The sequence below is a fragment of the Trichomycterus rosablanca genome, chromosome 3 (genome assembly GCF_030014385.1).
Source record: "Trichomycterus rosablanca isolate fTriRos1 chromosome 3, fTriRos1.hap1, whole genome shotgun sequence".
NCBI lineage: Eukaryota > Metazoa > Chordata > Actinopteri > Siluriformes > Trichomycteridae > Trichomycterus > Trichomycterus rosablanca.
Genome location: NC_085990.1, coordinates 13,205,802 through 13,223,445, shown reverse-complemented (window position 1 = coordinate 13,223,445; position 17,644 = coordinate 13,205,802). Strand labels below are relative to the sequence as shown.

At 38.9% G+C, this 17,644-nt stretch overlaps 2 protein-coding genes across 2 annotated transcripts; one reads left to right on the top strand and one right to left on the bottom strand.

The window, feature by feature from the left end:
• Positions 1-2,768: 2,768 nt before the first annotated feature.
• Positions 2,769-7,789, bottom strand: pafah1b3 (platelet-activating factor acetylhydrolase, isoform Ib, gamma subunit). Its single transcript, XM_062991866.1, has 6 exons — positions 7,740-7,789; positions 6,468-6,558; positions 6,257-6,346; positions 5,884-6,000; positions 4,757-4,879; positions 2,769-3,597 (listed from the first exon to the last, which is right to left on the bottom strand). The coding sequence occupies exons 2-6, from the start codon at positions 6,546-6,548 to the stop codon at positions 3,340-3,342; spliced, it is 669 nt and encodes a 222-aa protein (XP_062847936.1). The 5' UTR covers positions 6,549-6,558; positions 7,740-7,789; the 3' UTR covers positions 2,769-3,339.
• A 423-nt stretch (positions 7,790-8,212) lies between these two features.
• LOC134310310 (uncharacterized) lies at positions 8,213-14,249 on the top strand. The gene is made up of 4 exons (XM_062991865.1): positions 8,213-8,257; positions 9,839-11,130; positions 11,910-12,064; positions 13,460-14,249. Exons 2-4 carry the CDS (start codon positions 9,849-9,851, stop codon positions 14,024-14,026), a joined length of 2,004 nt encoding a protein of 667 aa, XP_062847935.1. The 5' UTR covers positions 8,213-8,257; positions 9,839-9,848; the 3' UTR covers positions 14,027-14,249.
• The last annotated feature ends 3,395 nt before the right edge of the window (positions 14,250-17,644 follow it).

Genomic DNA, 17,644 nt, shown 5'->3' with positions numbered 1-17,644 from the left:
TTTATCAACGGTTTTCTCATGGTCAGGACCGGGACAGGTTGCAACTTGACGCCTGTATTATTATTTTGACTTTTCCTGGAATAAAAATTTTGAAACGTTGCGCAACTGTAAAAATGTGCTCCATTTCCTTAACTGTTAATCACTTGGGGAATTCTCAACCAAAAATAAACACACAGTGAGATGGTTCCATGTTTTAATCAAGTCTTTTAACACAGGAGTAATGTTAACATGGTTATACTGATGGCCCTTAGATCTGTAGTTCTCTACACATACAGAGGCTAAAGCTGCATTTTAAAACAGTCATGTACATCACCATCAAATATATCCAGTAAATCACAGTGCTAAGAGTTTTTTATTATTATTTTCATGACTCTACTGCTTGATCTTTGATAAGCTTATGTTTGCATGTTAATTATATGGAATATATGCTACAGTTGGCAGAAGATAATTTTTACACTATTAACACAATGTATAACAAGCAAGCCAAGAGCTTTTCATCACTACAGGGTAATATAGAGCACAGTACGATAATGTACAGTAGATCAGTAACAATTGTGTATTTTGTATTTCTTGTATTTGTAGTATAACAAAGTTACAGAAACGCATTAAAAAACATGATCTGCTAACAAACTGGGGAAATAAAGCAGACATTCAATTAACATGAATACACATGAATAAGGCAGAGATGTTTACAGGTTATATGGTTCTATGACTATTACAGAAAATGTCTTATACTTTCAGCATGAAAATTCTACACCACCAGTTTTCTCAAGCAGGCTCAGCTTCAATCTCACTATAAATAAATTGATTAATGTTTATTAGTCTGACATGTAAATGGTTTGAGGTTTTATGAGCAGCCCTGACCTGCTTTGTACTGTACATGTTGCTTTTAATCATCCAGACACACAAATAGTATGTTTAAAAACGTCTAAGTTGCATCTTTTTAGCACCAGATGACACATTTAAGATAAAGCCTAGATAACTGAGAAGAAAAACACAAATGCTTTTAGACAGATGTACTGAAATATACAGCCAACATTTCACCATGATCTGTGGCAGACATGAAATCGCCGAACAGACTCTGTTTACCTTAATTTTGGATCAGGATGGCAAACAGAAGAGATGCTGAGTAAAGATTTTAGTGAAATAAGCTATTTATAATATTTAAGCCAAGCAGGCAAAAGAGAACAAAAGAACAGAACATGCCTACATGTTTGACCCCTACAGTAAGGGCCTCTGGTGGCTGTTATGCTGTTATCATTATTCGGATTATTATTCTGACTGACTAGCTGATTTTAGAAGTCTTCCAGGATGGCAGTGCCCCCAATGAGATGACACGAGGAGGTCACTGAATGGTTTGTGAAACAGAAAACTGATGTAAATTATATGCCATAGCTTTTATAGACACACAATGTTAAACAGCATTGCCCAAAGTCATCAAAACTAACAATAAAAATAATAATTTGTAGGAAGAATTCTGTCCTATTTCTCCACAATGATTACAGTACAGTTCTAGAGACTTTTAGACTCTATGCCAAGGCACATGAAAGCTGTTCTGGACAACTGGTGGAAGCCTAACGTTTGAATTTTTCCTTTAATTTGTCACCTGGCTCTATATTATCATGATAATAAAAGCTTCAGTCTTTCTCTATTACATACACCAATCAGCCATAACATTAAAACCACCTCCTTGTTTCTACACACATTGTCTATTTTATCAGCTCCACTTACCATATAGAGGCACTTTGTAGTTCTACAATTACTGACTGTAGTCTATCTGTTTCTCTGAATGCTTTGTTAGCCCCCTTTCATACTGTTCTTCAATGGTCAGGATTCTCCCAGGACCACTACAGAGCAGGTATTATTTAGCTGGTGGATCATTCTCAGCACTGCAGTGACATTGACATGGTGGTGGTGTGTTAGTGTGTGTTGTGCTGGTATGAGTGGATAAGACATAGTTTTTAAACACCTTACTGTCACTGCTGGACTGAGAATAATCCACCAACCAAAAATATCCAGCCAACAGCGCCCCGTGGGCAGCGTCCTGTGACCGCTGATGAAGGTCTAGAAGATGGCCGACTCAAACAGCAGCAATAGATGTGCGATCATCTCTGACTTTATAACTACAAGGTGGACCAACTAGGTATGACTGTCTAACAGAGTGGACACTAACACACCACCACCATGTCATTGTCACTGCAGTGCTGAGAATGATCCACCACCTTAATAATACCTGCTCTGTGGTGGTCCTGACCATTGAAGAACAGGGTGAAAGCAGGCTAAAAAGATGGACTACAGTCAGTAATTGTAGAACTACAAAGTGCTTCTATATGGTAAGTGGAACTGATAAAATGGACATTGAGTGTAGAAACAAGGAGGTGGTTTTAATGTTATGGCTGATCAGTGTATGCTGAACTTAGAACTGATTTATTTGAATGAATGGAATGCTATGACATGGTCCTCCAAGAACATTGTGCCCCGTGTGCTATATATTTTGTGTAAATTGTAAAGCATTGGTCCATAGTAATTTACATACGTGTACAGTCAAAACTTTACATACACTAGCAGGGTACATGGTATGTGTCATGGCAGTCTTGGGATGGCAATCATTTCAGCTACTGTTTGTTTTCTTTGTCTAAATGACTGAAATGCATCCTTTAGCGTTTTGAGTTGTAACTTATAAGGTTAGTGTTGGTTTTTTTTTTTTTTTTTGAAAATCTGCTCGGCTTAAAATATACATACGTATATTTACATATAATGTTCATATATTTAACTTATGAGGCAACAGTTTAGGAAAGCACCTTTTAATGTCAACAATGACTGCTCCAGTGAACAAAACCATTTCTATACAGACATGGTTTGATAAGTTTGGTCTGGAGTGATCCTGAATGATCACTATTGGGATAAATTGGAAGACTTTCTCATTTTAAATCAGAGCCAACCTTAAAAATGCTGTTTTGACTTAATAGGTACAAGTTTTTCAGACACAGGCACAATCTTCTGGAAAGTTTTTCCATAAGAGTAAGTTAATAGTCATGAATAAGGTGACAACTTAATATTATTGTCAACAGTTTTAGAATGGGATGTCCCAAAAGGTCATGGTCAGGTGTCCACATTTTTTTGGCTATACTACATATATAAACATATATATTTGACCCAGCAGTGTAAGTGTTTGTGAAATGGACATGTTAGTGAAGAAATTAAGTATGTTGTTATGTACAGAAAATTGAACAGTTGCACACACGTCCCTTCCAAGTGTGTGTAAACTTTCGACTTATCTGGGTATGTGCAAGCTTTTGTCTTCCAGTCAGATTTCAACAAAGTGTATCGTTTGTGTGCTCAGGGTGCATGTGCCTCTAGCAGGGCTTTTATCTGAGTGTGTAGTGGCTGGCACACTTTTTGGTAAGCCTGCGCTGTAAGGTGAAGATAGTCGTAAAAGTCCTGGTGAGAGATGGACTCATCCGATTGGACAAATCCAGGATCCACATCCAGGAAGGAACCATAAGAGAGATGTGCTAATTCAGCCTGGACCAGAGTGTTTACCTGTGCATTACGCTCCCGCAGAGGGTTTGGATTCTTACCCCTCGGCAAAATACCCTAATGGAAACAAGAAGAGACTATGTTTAGCAAAAGTATTAAAGCATTTTTTTTCATATACTTGTAGTAGACATGTATGACATGGCACTTTTCAGATTTCAATGATTTCTGCAACTGGTCTTTTACTGTAAATGATTGGAACACACAATTCTTGTCTAAAATGTTTACAAAATTAAATGTTTTAAAAGTTTAATGTGGGTTTCTTTTTTTGTGGGGATCTTTTCTTTTTTTTTTGCATTTTTTCAAATTTTCCTCCTAATCTAGTTGTATCCAGTTATTTGATTGCATTACGATTCCTCTCTACTGATGCTGATCTCCACTGCTGATTGAGGAAAGCGAGACTGAAACATGTAGTAGCCGACTGCATCTTTTCACCTGCATATGCGGATCAGCTTCTTTGTGTAGGAAGAGCCACACCCTGATAAACGAATGATCCCTCGTCTCTGTGCAGGCGCCATCAATCAGCCAGCAGAGGTCGTAATTGCAACAGTTATGAGGTCCCTGTCCGACTTCCCACCCTGTATGAACAAGCCAATTGTTGTTCATGTAGCCGCCCAGCCGGATGGCAGAGCCGAGTTTCAAACCAACGAGTTTAAAATGTCAGCTCTGGTGTGCTAGCGTGTTTTACCGCTGCGTCACCTGAGCAGCGTGCCATGACATCTTAATTCCTTATTAGTAATTATGATTATTTTGATGTTTTCTGTTTATAAAATAAAATTTTAAATTACATTATTATGGACAAGGTTGTGGTGCATCCAGCACCAGCTGGAAAAATTGGGTACAAGTCATAAATGCACCCTGGGATCCAATCCATCACAGGGCAAGCATATAATCATGCTTCTATTCAATCATCCACTCATTCCTACACCCACAACCAGTTGCAAATCACAATACCCAATTCACATTTTGCATGTCCTTGTGCACTGGGACAAAACCAGAGTATCCAGAGGAAATCCAGATGAACTCAGGGAAGACATACAAAACTCCTCCAACAGAAATCGAAGGCGAGGTTCAAACCCATGTCCCCAGGACCCATGTTGGTGCAAAGCAAAAGCGAAGTCCTTTACAAGTTTTTAAGCATTACTAAACCTAATGAAGTAATGTGAAGTTAGTGATGCAGAATTTCTAAAGAGAAGTAAGCAAGATAATGTGTACTAACCAGTACAAGAATGTGAGCTTGAGGCAGTTTCTTGTTGATCACATTAACAATGGCCATGATGCCTCCACAGATCTGCTCAGGTGAGTGCCCATGATTATTTGTGCCCACCCACAACACTACCACCTATGCAAAAAGAAAAACAGGACAGTTTAAACCACAAGTTCTAGTTCCATATGATCTACCACAGGGTTTCTCAACTCCAGACCTGGTGACCCACTGCCCTGCAGAGTTTTAAATTCTTTCTACTACCAACATACCTGATTTATTTCATGAGCATATTATCAAGCTGCCTAAATTAGCTGGACCAGGTTTGTTTGGGCACAGGAAAGACTGACATTTTGCAAGAGAGTGAACCACCAGTAATAAAGTTGAGAAATCCTAATCAAGCGTTATGGCACAAATAATACCGTAGAACTACAGAGACATAAAGCAATACACACAAAACACATTTAATTACATACTGTGAGACAAATTTAATTACACACTGGGGGACAAAGTACTGGAAGAAGAAGAATTTTATACATACAGTATGACTTAAGTATGTGGACACTCTTCCGAGAAAATTTCATTCAGCTGTTTCAGCCACATATATTGCTAACAGATTTATAAAATATATGGTATAAAATAGATTATAAGCCCGTAACTTTATAGCAAAAGTTTGAAGAAGGCCCTTTTCTGTTCCAATCTGATGACATGACTTGATGAGTTTGGTGTGGAGAAACACCAGTAACCAGCACAGGGTCCTGACCTCAATTCCACTTCACACCTTTGTAATGAATTGAAAACTCAGTTGCAAGCCAGGCCTCTTCATCCAGATTGTGTCAGGAACACCTGTGGAAAGCCTTTCCAGAAAAGTGGAGGCTGGTATAGCTGCAAAGGGGAGGCAACTCTCACATAAGGCCATTAGTTTTGAAATGGAACGCTTAACATCCAGCCATATAGTGTATGTACGGTTGCATTAATATGACTACATATAATGCGCTAAAGGATTTTGGCTTTATCGCACCCCCTGTGTCCAACCCTGAAAAATATCCAAACTCACCCTGAGCTAGCTGCATTGGCAATACAAAAGGTCACTACAGCTTCAGTCACTAACCATGACATGTCAAGCCCAACATAGATTCTACCTTTGGACTGATGTGATCCAGCTCTCCATTACTGAGTCTCCACAGGACATGCTGCGTGGCGTCACCACCAATCCCAAAGTTTAGACAATGAAGTGGGGAGAACAGCTTTCTCCAAATCTACCAACAATACACATTCATGAAAAAATCTTATTAATATAACTATTACAATAATTAATATATTATATTATATATTAATATACATAAACACAGGACATGCACTGTAATAAAGCACGCTGCACACTATGTTTAGCATAGTTTAGTAACAAAAGATGGCACCTGGAATTATTTCTATTACACAACGTAAAACTGGCACCCTTCGCTAAAGTACAGTCCAACATTCTGAGTACAGATAGCCAAAGACAATTACTCATACCTCAAACTCATGCAGCAATTGGACAAGAGAATCTCCAACAAAAAGCACATCAGGCTCCTTTCCTTTACTGTCAGATACGAAACGATTATGCTGTGGGCAGAAATGTTGTAATCAATGAATGACATAAACAAACAAACATAATCATGAAAATAATTCATTTCTTGAATGTCTGCACATATTGGAACAAAATGTGTATTTTGGGCAAACTTACCAGCGACATCCATCGTCCATCCCCCTGTATGTCCTCACAGGGGGTAGGAGTGGCGGCAGGGTTGAAATCTCCACTGCTCATTACTGTTATTCTGGTGAAAGCACAGAACACCACACCATATGTCACAAAGAGAAATTGTACACACGTTAAGGCAAGTTATACACTATAGACAACGACACAAGTTCTGCACATAATGTTTACATGTAGCCCCACACTTAAAAAATGTAAATAAGGTATGTGGCTTATGTAAAGTTTATGAATGTGGTCTTTTATGTAGGTGTGTATGTTAAACGTGACTGGTCAATACTGTACAAATCAGGGGTTGAAAAAAAATAAAAATACTCTGCCCCAGCATTTGGGAGCACTGGTAAAGCTCGAGGGGTGTCTGACGAGACACCACACAGTTTGGTGATCCTGGTCTAAACAACCTACTTAACTTTATAATTAACTGATTGGCATCAAATGTTTTCAAGTAAGGAGATTCCCAAACTGAAAGGTGTGCAACCCTGAAACTACTGCATGGTTTCATTATAATGCATGCACATAGTCTGTCTGATTGTTTGATGCAAGTTCACACTATTTACCTTTTTATACAAATTATGTATATGGATTACTGGGACAGTATTACTGTATTTGTCCTGTAATTAACAACACATGAGAAACATTTTGTTATATAAAACACAATTTGATTTGCCTTTGCTTATACATAATGTGAGGAGTAATGTGGTGGCGTTTTCCACCATATAGATTCTTTTTAGCATTAAAAGTTCTCCATAATAAGTCAGCTAGTAAATATAAAAAACTAAATTTGATAGCCTTAAACCAAACAAATCAGGCTTGAAAAGAAACTAAGATAACCCTAAGCTTCTAGATCACTGTTTTGTTTGTACAAACGTGTACGGAACACCGTGAGCGTTATCTCTGCAGCTAATAGGCGGGGCTGCTAATGCTAGCCAGAGCCAAAAATACTTCACCACATAAAAAACAACCCAACTGACCTAGTTACTCTATTCTAACTTAAAACTAGTTATACAAAGGTTTAAAACACATTAAATATTTATACTAAGTCAAATATATTTATAAACACACTGCTATTAAACTAACATGTCCATATATAAAGAAGCTAGAGCTACATCACCTAATGGTAATGCTATTCATTTTAGTGCAGGAATCTCGTTTTTTAACATGCAAAAAACATTTTGAACACTTGTAACATGTTTGTAAACAATTAAACACAATAACAATAAATAAATTATTATACATTGCTCTTACCTGGCGGCTGCTAAAGCTAACTAAAAAGCTCTTATCTAGTTTGGTGAAATAATGGAAGTTAGCAACGCAACGTTATAGTGCATTACCGCCACCAACTGGACTACAGTGTGAAGCATCGTTCATTCATTTAAACACATTTATTTTTTTATCACGATTCACTCACTCACATCTGGGGCTATTTAAAGTCAATAATCTCTATAATTAATAATGAATAATTTCTGCATGTTTTTTTACCAGAAAACCTGGAGAAAAGACAAGCAGGAGAACAAGCCAAACTCCTCACAGAGAGTGACCAACATACCAGACAGATAACAATGCTATTAATTCTTTTTTATTATTATTTAAATGCTTAAAATAATTAAATAATACTTAAAATTATAATACCTATCAAAATAATAATAAAAACAGTTTATGCTAATATACCGTGTTGCCAGGAAACGGACCGTTTAAAACGAGCTGTGAGGATACCAACAAATAAATTGTGGTACCAGAGTACACTGTTCACTGTTTCAGTGCAGGTGAGAACAAACACACTTATTATTATTTGTATTATTATTGTTATTATTATTATTATTATTATTATTATTATACACAATATGCATATATTTGACTTCTCATGCTACTTAATAAACCAGAACATTAGCTAATGACATGCTAACAAACTAACTCATCCACGCCACCACTGCGGTCAAGCTTTATAACGTTTATAAAAATTCACTTTTCTCCTCATTTTTTCCCTGAACAAAATAACAATTTTTGCTTTATGAAATTCTTATAACAATCTAGAATTGCATTTATTGCGAAGTACATTTCTGTAAATGTTAATGTAAAAAAAAGTGTAATAGACGCGAATCACCATGTTTAATTTTACAACTGGACCCAAGGGAGAACCGTTTGTATAATGCTTGCCTATATACAGCTTTTTAAATTTTCCCAATAATTTGCTAAAATAATACTAAAACACATTTAAACTCACTTGTCTTAACATGACAAAAATATTACATACTTGGTTTATTATTTGTGGTTTATTATTCCAATAATTATGGTGTAGTAAGTATTTATTCATGATCATAATGGCACAAAATACACAAGTTAAAAGAAAAGTTGACCCTAACCTACTGATTGATTGTAATGAAAATAAGATGTCTGCATCAGAAAACCAAGTTGAAGTCTATCAATTCTGCCAAGTATGGTAGTATGGTATGGTCACAGTGTCAACCATAGTTGTTCCATTAGATTGTTTATGTTTAAACAATCAAAAGTGGCTAATCAAAGTACAACCCCAGATCAGAAAAAATTGTTTTGTCTGCTCGAATTCATTTCATTTATTAATAAACCTTAATTCCTGCATTTCAGTTCTGCAACACATTCCACAAAAAGTTGTGACGGTAAAGCATTTACCACTTTGTAATGTTGCTATTCCTTTTCATCTTGCACCTTTGGTCTTTATGCACCAGATTCCTTGAATGGTGTAATGATATTATGCACTGTAGAGGGAGAAATATGCAAATCCCTTCCAATCTTTCTTTAAGGTTCATTGTTTGTAAACATGTCAATCATTTTCTCACACATTTGTTGACAAACTGGAGATCATCTGATCATCTTTGCTCATCAAAGACTCAGCCTTTCCTGGATGCTGCTTTTGTTCCAAACCATGATTACAATCACCTGTTGACATTACCTGTTTAAAATCCCATTATTCTTAAAATAATAATAATTTTTTTACCTCATTATTAGCCCTAAATTGCCCCCTCCCCAACTTTGTTGGGAATGTGTTGCAGGCCTGAAATACAGGAATGGAGGTATATTAATAAAGTAAATGAAGTTGAGCGGATAAAACATGAAATATCTCAGGTTCACACTGTCTGCAATCAGATATAAGTCAAAGTAAATGTAAGGGACACTGCATTTTTATTTTATTTGCATTTTCCATACTGTCCCAACTTTTTCTGATTTGGGGTTGTAAAAATCTATAGAAATCCATAAAAATACAACACCACCAATGAATGCATGTTCCTGACAAATGAACATAATATTAAAATGTAGCTAATTTGCAGATTTGGTTTGCCAACTATTTCCTTTATTTTTGTGCATTTCAGCATTCTCAATATGAGCCATCACAAAAGAGCAGCATCGGGCACACAGAATGTCCTCAGCATGCTCAGCAGTCATATAAAGGTCAAGGAAAGACCATGCAGTGCAGATGTTTCTGTACCCGGTTGCAGCTCAATGTGCAGTTTTCAGAAAGTGAAACGCCTAAAAACCATCAAAGAGAGAAATCAGATCCGAGGGCAGAGCAGCTACAGATCTAACCACATCCATCAACACAGTAAAAGAGCATGCAAAGAGAAATGTTACAAGGGTCATGAGTGCCAGTGCAGTCATTCATTTACTTCCAAAAAAGAGAAGCCACTTGCTAAGCCGTTTTGCCCACAGAAGCCAAGTATAATCACCGAAGGCCGTCTAACATCTATCAGAGGCCTGTTTAGCCACGAGGTGAGGTCTGTGGACATTGAGAGACTGGTTAAGGAAAAGGAAAGGCAAAAAGGGCTGGTCACAGCAGGAGAATCACCCTGTCAGTCACCTCCAGCACTGTTGTGTGAAAAAGCTGATAGTGACATTTGTACATCTGTACAGGAAAACCAAGTGCTAAAAACGGCACGGCAAACAGATCATTCTCAGACTAATTTAGAAGGCTCAGACAAAAAAAATGGAAAGCACCACTCTGCACAAGCCCACAAACCTATAGATAAACCAATCGAATCTGAAAGTCCACCACGTCAAAAACAGTCTGAAACTATAGTTTTGACCTCATCAGAAAGTGAAACTATTCACAAATCCTCCTCAAGATCTTCTCAAGCTCCTCAAACCAACCAGAATGACCATGCCAGTCCTAAAATGCAAAATCCACACAGATTACACGGCCATGGACAAACCAGACAGACAACCACTGCCACAGAAATGCTGCATAGTAGCGTACAGGATGTTCTGCAGTCTGATTCAACTTCTGCAAAAGGCAACCAAAGAGCTGCAGTGACAGATGAAAGCCAGCACAGAAAGGCTGAACCTTTACCCGACATGGAGGCAGTAGGTAGGGTGGCAGCTCGTCTGTGCCACAGTCTACGTTCATTTCCAAAACGACGGCACCGCCCACTGCTGACCGAGTGCAAAGAGATTCTGTTTCAGTGCCTGCAGGAGAGACATGGTTCTCAGCTTGAACACAATCTGCGAAAATTACGTTCCCACGTCAGTCCAGAGGAGCACCGTTTACCTCTGAGCACAAAACAAGCCTGGCCAAGCTCAGCTCAAAGCTCTGAAGACACATGCACGTATTTTAATTACAAAACAGGATATGATGTTGACCACAGTGGGAATGTAGAGTTTCAGACAGGTAGGTTCCTGAAAATATCACTCATATAGCCAAAAGTATGTGGACACCCAACCCATGAAAATGAGTTTTGATTATATGGCGTTTCACTCATACCTATTGTTTTATCCTTCAGTTTTTCTCATAATCTGAGGGTCGAGACTAACACATGCCCTCTCCGACACGTGTGCAGTAGCCAGCCGCTTCTTTTTTTACCTGCGCGATGCGGGTTTATATAAATATACATATCACACATAGTCATGCACCAATCATTGTCTGTATAGGTGTCCAGCATCTCAGCTCGCAAGTTTGAGATGTCACCACATGAGTGTTTACCACAAATAAAATCAGTTATATCAAAGAATGTATATGCTTTTAACATTTGAGAAAGGCTCCTTCTGTTTCAGCATCACTGTATCATAAAGGCTTAGCTTAATGAGTTGAAGTAGTCTGTACAGAACCCTCACCTCAATCTTATTAAACACCAGATAAATTGGAAAGTTGATTGCGAGCCAGGCCTTCTCATGCAACATCAATGCCTGACTTTACAAATGTCTTTTTGACTGAGTGGGCACAGTTTTCCCACAGATATAGTACAAAATATTCTGATAAGCTTTACCAACAAAGTGGAGGCTGTTAAAGTCGCAAGGGCTTAGTGAGGTCAACTCACTAATAATGCTTATGGTTTTAAATGGGATGTCCAGCAAGCTCATAGTCAGGTGTCCAAATACTTTTAGCCATCTGCACCAAGCCTTGCATGAGGAGTTTAAGGGTTTTCATGTGTATTTGTGTCTGTGTGCTAGGTAAAGGCTCACAGAAAAATCCTGAGGGAGAGGATTTTTATCAGAACACAGAAAGAAAGGCACACTGCAGGAAGCGGAGAACACATTTTTGGGGGACGTATACACCACAGGATTTTCTCCAAAAACTTAGTCAACAACAACCTAGTCCAGATATAGTAAGTGCTCTAGGTGTAACACACCATGTACAATATGCATCCAAATAAATGAAAAACAAATAATATAGGACCGATGTTAAATTATGTTAGTAAATGTTTACAGTATAGTTTAAATGCTAATACGCAATAATAATGATGAATGCCGCACTGACACACATTCCTTTTATGCTCCTGAAGGATTTAAAAAAAGAGCCACTAGGGGGGCAGAAAAGAGCCTGGTTGCGTCCCAAAGCAGAATAAATAGTATTCAATGTTAGGCAGGTGCTCAACCAATGATGTTGGGGCACCTACACTCTGTAGCTAAAATCACTTCAGCCTGGTCAGGGTCTCAGCGGGTCCAACTCCACTGGTAATCCACCAAGATGTAGCCAATATTGTATAAACCACCAGCCAGACTTTAGTGCAGCTCACATACACTGATCAGCCATAACATTAAAACCACCTTCTTGTTTCTACAATTATTGTCCATTTTATCAGCTCCACTTACCATATAGGAGCACTTTGTAGTTCTACAATTACTGACGGTAATACTGACTGATTCCCAGGACCACCACAGAGCAGGTATTATTTGGGTGGTGGATCATTCTCAGCACTGCAGTGACACTGACATGGTGGTGGTGTGATAGTGTGTGTTGTGCTGGTATGAGTGGATAAGGCACAGCAGTGCTGATGGAGTTTTTAAAAACCTCACTGTCACTGTTGGACTGAGAATAGTCCACCAATATCCAGCCAACAGCACCCCATGGGCAGCGTCCTGCGACCACTGATGAAGGTCTAGAAGATGACTTTACATCTACAAGGTGAACCAACTAGATAGGAGTGTCTAATAAAGTGGACAGTGAGTGGACATGGTATTTAAAAACTCCAGCAGCGCTGCTGTGTCTGATCCACTCATACCAGCACAACACACACTAACACACCACCACCATGTCAGTGTCACTGCAGTGCAGAGAATCATCCACCTCCTAAATAATACCTTCTCTGTAGTGATCCTGACCATTGAAGAACAGGGTAAAAGCAGGCTAAAAGTATGTAGAGAAACAGATGAACTACAGTCAGTAATTGTAGAACTTCAAAGTGCTTCTATATGGTAAGTGGAGCTGATAAAATAAACAGTGAGTGTAGAAACAAGGAGGTGGTTTTAATGTTATGGCTGATCAGTGTATAATCCTGGGTCTCAGTGGTGGTGGGCAAGTAGAATAGACTGCTGCACCACGTAAATGTCATATCATTTCAAATTATTTGTACTCATTAGCTAGTTCATGGTGTTTAAGAGGTAAACCACCAAATATCAAGTAACTCATCTAATTTTAAAATGTCAGTACAGATCATAGTGCACATTTCATGTTTTATAGATTTGGTTTAGTAAAATTCAGTTCAGTTATTTTTCTGCAGTTGAGAAAGCGGAATATGTGCAGTGGAACAGTGCAGCAGTCTCTGGAGTTCTCTAAAGCAAAGCAGCACCCCATCTCCCCAAGCGTCTCTCAGCACCCAGCCTTTCCCAGGCCTCAGATTCCCAAACCACCTTCTTCTAACTGGCCAGACTTCACCTCAGACTCCCTTTTTCTACAGCAACAGAAGCAACTGGATGGCGGTGAACCCAAAGCGAGACACATCAATTCACTGCTTGAACAGTACAGAAACGATCCAGATTTGAGTTTTCTTTGGTCAAACACTAGGAGAAGTCCTACAGCAAGTCCTTTAAAGGAGGTAAGGGATTGGTCTCCTCGTCAGCAGTTTAAGAGTGCGAGTGAGAGACCACTCGGTGCTTCGTCATCTGCTTCAGTATTCTTTTCTTCTGAAGGGTTTCGGTATGAGCCTTTCTATCGCTTTCCTCATCCAACCATCTCCTTTAACAGCTCGGAAAGGTCTGATAGGAGTCATTACACTCAGTCCGATTTCGAACTGAGGGCACTGTCTTCGACGGACCTGAACAGTCCTTATATCCCATATTGGCCATGAGATTAGACATTCAAGACTGATCCCACTCAGTGTAATGCTCAATGCACAAACTATCAAAGGGCCTTTTATACCAGTACAAATAATACAGTAGGAGTGAGTCAAAAGTTTACATACAGTTGTAATGGAGCTGTAGGCTGTAGTAGTTTACCGACTTCATTAATTTCTACATTTTTTTTCTCTCACTTAAAGATTCTAACATCCTTATTTGTCCAATAAACTCTGATGTTTTGAAAATATACATATAACAAAAAGTGTTCTGTAATGTATACCTTTGTGGCATGACCTCTTTTGTCATTCTTGGACATTATGCTTGATTATAGCTGACTTTTCTGTGCCCATACAAATAGGGCTTGTTTGACTGAGCCACAGGGATTAAATCACAAATTACATGGAACAGTGGTCTCTTATACTAAAACCGAGTAGTCAGAACCACTAGATAATGGTCTGATATGAATAAGAACATGATGTAACTCATATGACACTGTCCAGAGTCAAGCAAGCAAGAATTTTTGGATGACCCACAAAGGATTTTGGACAAAAATGTACACTATATAGACAAATGCATTGGCTCTTTTTAATTTTTGAATTTATGTGTTTCAGCCACAACAATTTTAACAAGTATAACAAATCCATTAAATAAAGGATATTACACCAATCAGGCATAACATTATGACCAAATCCTTGTTTCTACACTCACTGTCCATTTTATGAGCTCCACTTACCATATAGAAGCACTTTGTAGTTCTACAATTACTGACTGTAGTCCATCTATTTCTCTACATGTTTTTTAGTCCGCTTTTCTCCCTTCAATGGTCAGGACCCCGACAGGACCCCCACAGAGCAGGTATTATTTAGGTGGTGGATCATTCTCAGCACTGCAGGGACACTGACATGATGGTGGTGTGTTAGTGTGTGTTGTGCTGGTATGAGTGGATCAGACACAGCAGCGCTGCTGGAGTTTTTAAATACCGTGTCCACTCACTGTCCACTCTGTTAGACACTCCTACCTAGTTGGTCCACCTTGTAAATGTAAAGTCAGAGACGATCACTCATCTATTGCTGCTGTTTGAGCTGCATCTTCTAGACCTTCATCAGTGGTCACGGCGCTGTTGGCTGGATATTTTTGGTTGGTGGACTATTTTCAGTCCAGCAGTGACAGTCCAGCGAGGTGTTTAAAAACTCCAGTAGTGCTGATGTGTCTTATCCACTCATACCAGCACAACACACACTAACACACCACCACCATGTCAGTGTCAGTGCTGTGCTGAGAATGACCCACCACCCAAATAATACCTGCTCTGTAATGGTCCTGTGGGGGTCCTGACCATTGAAGAACAGCATGAAAGGGGGCTAACAAAGCATGCAGAGAAACAGATGGACTACTGTCAGTAATTGTAGAACTACAAAGTGCTTCTATATGGTAAGTGGAGCTGATAAAATAGAGGTGGTTTTAATGTTATGGCTGATCGGTGTATATTCTTCCAACTTAGTGGTAACAGTTTAGGGAAGGCCCTTTTCTATCCCAGCATGCCTTTGCCCCGGTGCACAAAGCAAGGTCTATAAAGACATCAAGAAAAAAAAAAAAATCTTGGTTTAAAGAAACTCCAGTGCCCTGCACTGAACCCTGACTTTAGCCCCACTGAACAGTTTTGGAATGAACTGGAACTGGAGGCTTTCTTGACCAACAACAGTGTCATAAAATGCTCTTTTGAATGAACACATTCCCACAGACATAGTTCAGTCTTGTGAGAAGCCATCTCAGCAAAGTGGCTGTTATAGCTGAATAATACCATTTGTTTTTGAAACGGGATGTCAAACAAGCTCATAGTCAGGTGTCCAAATACTTTTGGTCATATAGCGTACAGAGGCACAGATAAAGAACAGTTGTATTGTAAAAATTAAAGACTGGGGCATGGGTGTTGCAATGGTGTTGTGTAGCCTGCAGAGGTCGCCAGAGTGCACAAGTGATTCTACATTTACATGTACTGCATTTTAACAGACTTAGTGCAATGCAAGCAAATAAGGGTTTGCTCAGAAGCCCACCAGGGCTAATTTGGTGATAGTGTGGCTTGAGCCAGTGACCTTCCAATCAGTAGTCCAGTACCTTAACCTGTGTTGATGCAGAAAGGTATTGACTGTCCTGAGCTACATGACATGTAAACTTTTCACTTCAGTTGTATTGTGATTGATTCACTCACACATGGATTTTCTTGAGTTAACTGTAAATGAAATGTTATGTAATTCACTTTATTAAGGTATAACACAAAAGTACAGATGTTATGTTTTACTGATTGTAGAAAACATTTTCACTGTGGATTCAAATATACATTTATCTTCTGAGCTTCTTTTCAGAATATGCTCAAACAATTCATCAGATATCAGTATGTACTTGCTCAGATTCTTGTTGAAAGATGTGTGGTATGTGTGGTCACACCTTAGTGAAAACTGCCCATGAGTAACACTTTGAATTTTGTTTGAAATTTGTTAACTCACTTTGACTTACATGTCACGATTATGTTTTATTGTGATTTGAAGAGCACAGCATACAGGATGGCGGCACGGTGGCTCAGTGGGTAGCACTGTCGCCTCACAGCAAGAAGGTCCTGGGTTTGATCCCCAGGCGGGGCGGTCCGGGTCCTTTTTGTGCGGAGTTTGCATGTTCTCCCTGTGTCTCCGGTTTCCTCCCACAGTCCAAAAACATGCAAGTTAATTGGAGACACTGAATTGCCCTATAGGAGAATGGGTGTGTGTGTGTGTGTGTGTAGATGTGTCTGCCCTGCGATGGACTGGCGCCCCGTTCAGGGTGTGCCTTGCACACATTGAATAGCTGGGATAGGCTCCAGAAACATACCCACCCCCACCCCCCGCGACAAGAGCAGGAATACACCCTGGACAGGGTGCCTGGGCATCACACAATTGCAAATTGTTCCATGTCAAACTGTGAAACTTCCCTAAGCTTAAAAAGCATAAAGTTCGTCCAAATGTATTAGGTACAATTAATAGAAGCTTTGTGTGCGTTTTCGACATTCATGTGGGTTTCCTCTGACCTTCTAAAAACACGTTTCACTATGTTGCATCTACTTGTGAGTTAAATGTGTGATGTGTTGTGATGGATTGGGGACCCAAATGCGTTTAGGTTTCCTCTAGTTACACTATTGTTTTTTTGTTTTTTTTCCAAAACATGCCTTTGAGTGGACTGGCTATTTACAATGCGTGAGTGTGTCATGCTGTATGATTATAAGGTGACAGTTTCTAGGGTTTCTGTGTAGGCTGGGTTCCACCATGGAGGAAGTGGTAAATACTGTAAATATAAATTAATGAATAAATAATGAAGTACTCACCAGTGACAGAAATGATTAAATGTAAACTCTTGATAGTACAAATACACATTAAATGTTTAGAAAAGCTAATAATAAGAATGATTGGCAGAAAAAATGTCAGAAGTCACTGTAATAGTTTAAAAAAACCAAAAAAAAATTCTAAAAGTCAGCTGGAATAAATATACACCAATCAGCCATAACATTAAAACCACCTCCTTGTTTCTACGCTCACTGTCCATTTCATCAGCTCCACATACCATATAGGAGCACTTTGAAGTTCTACAATTACTGACTGTAG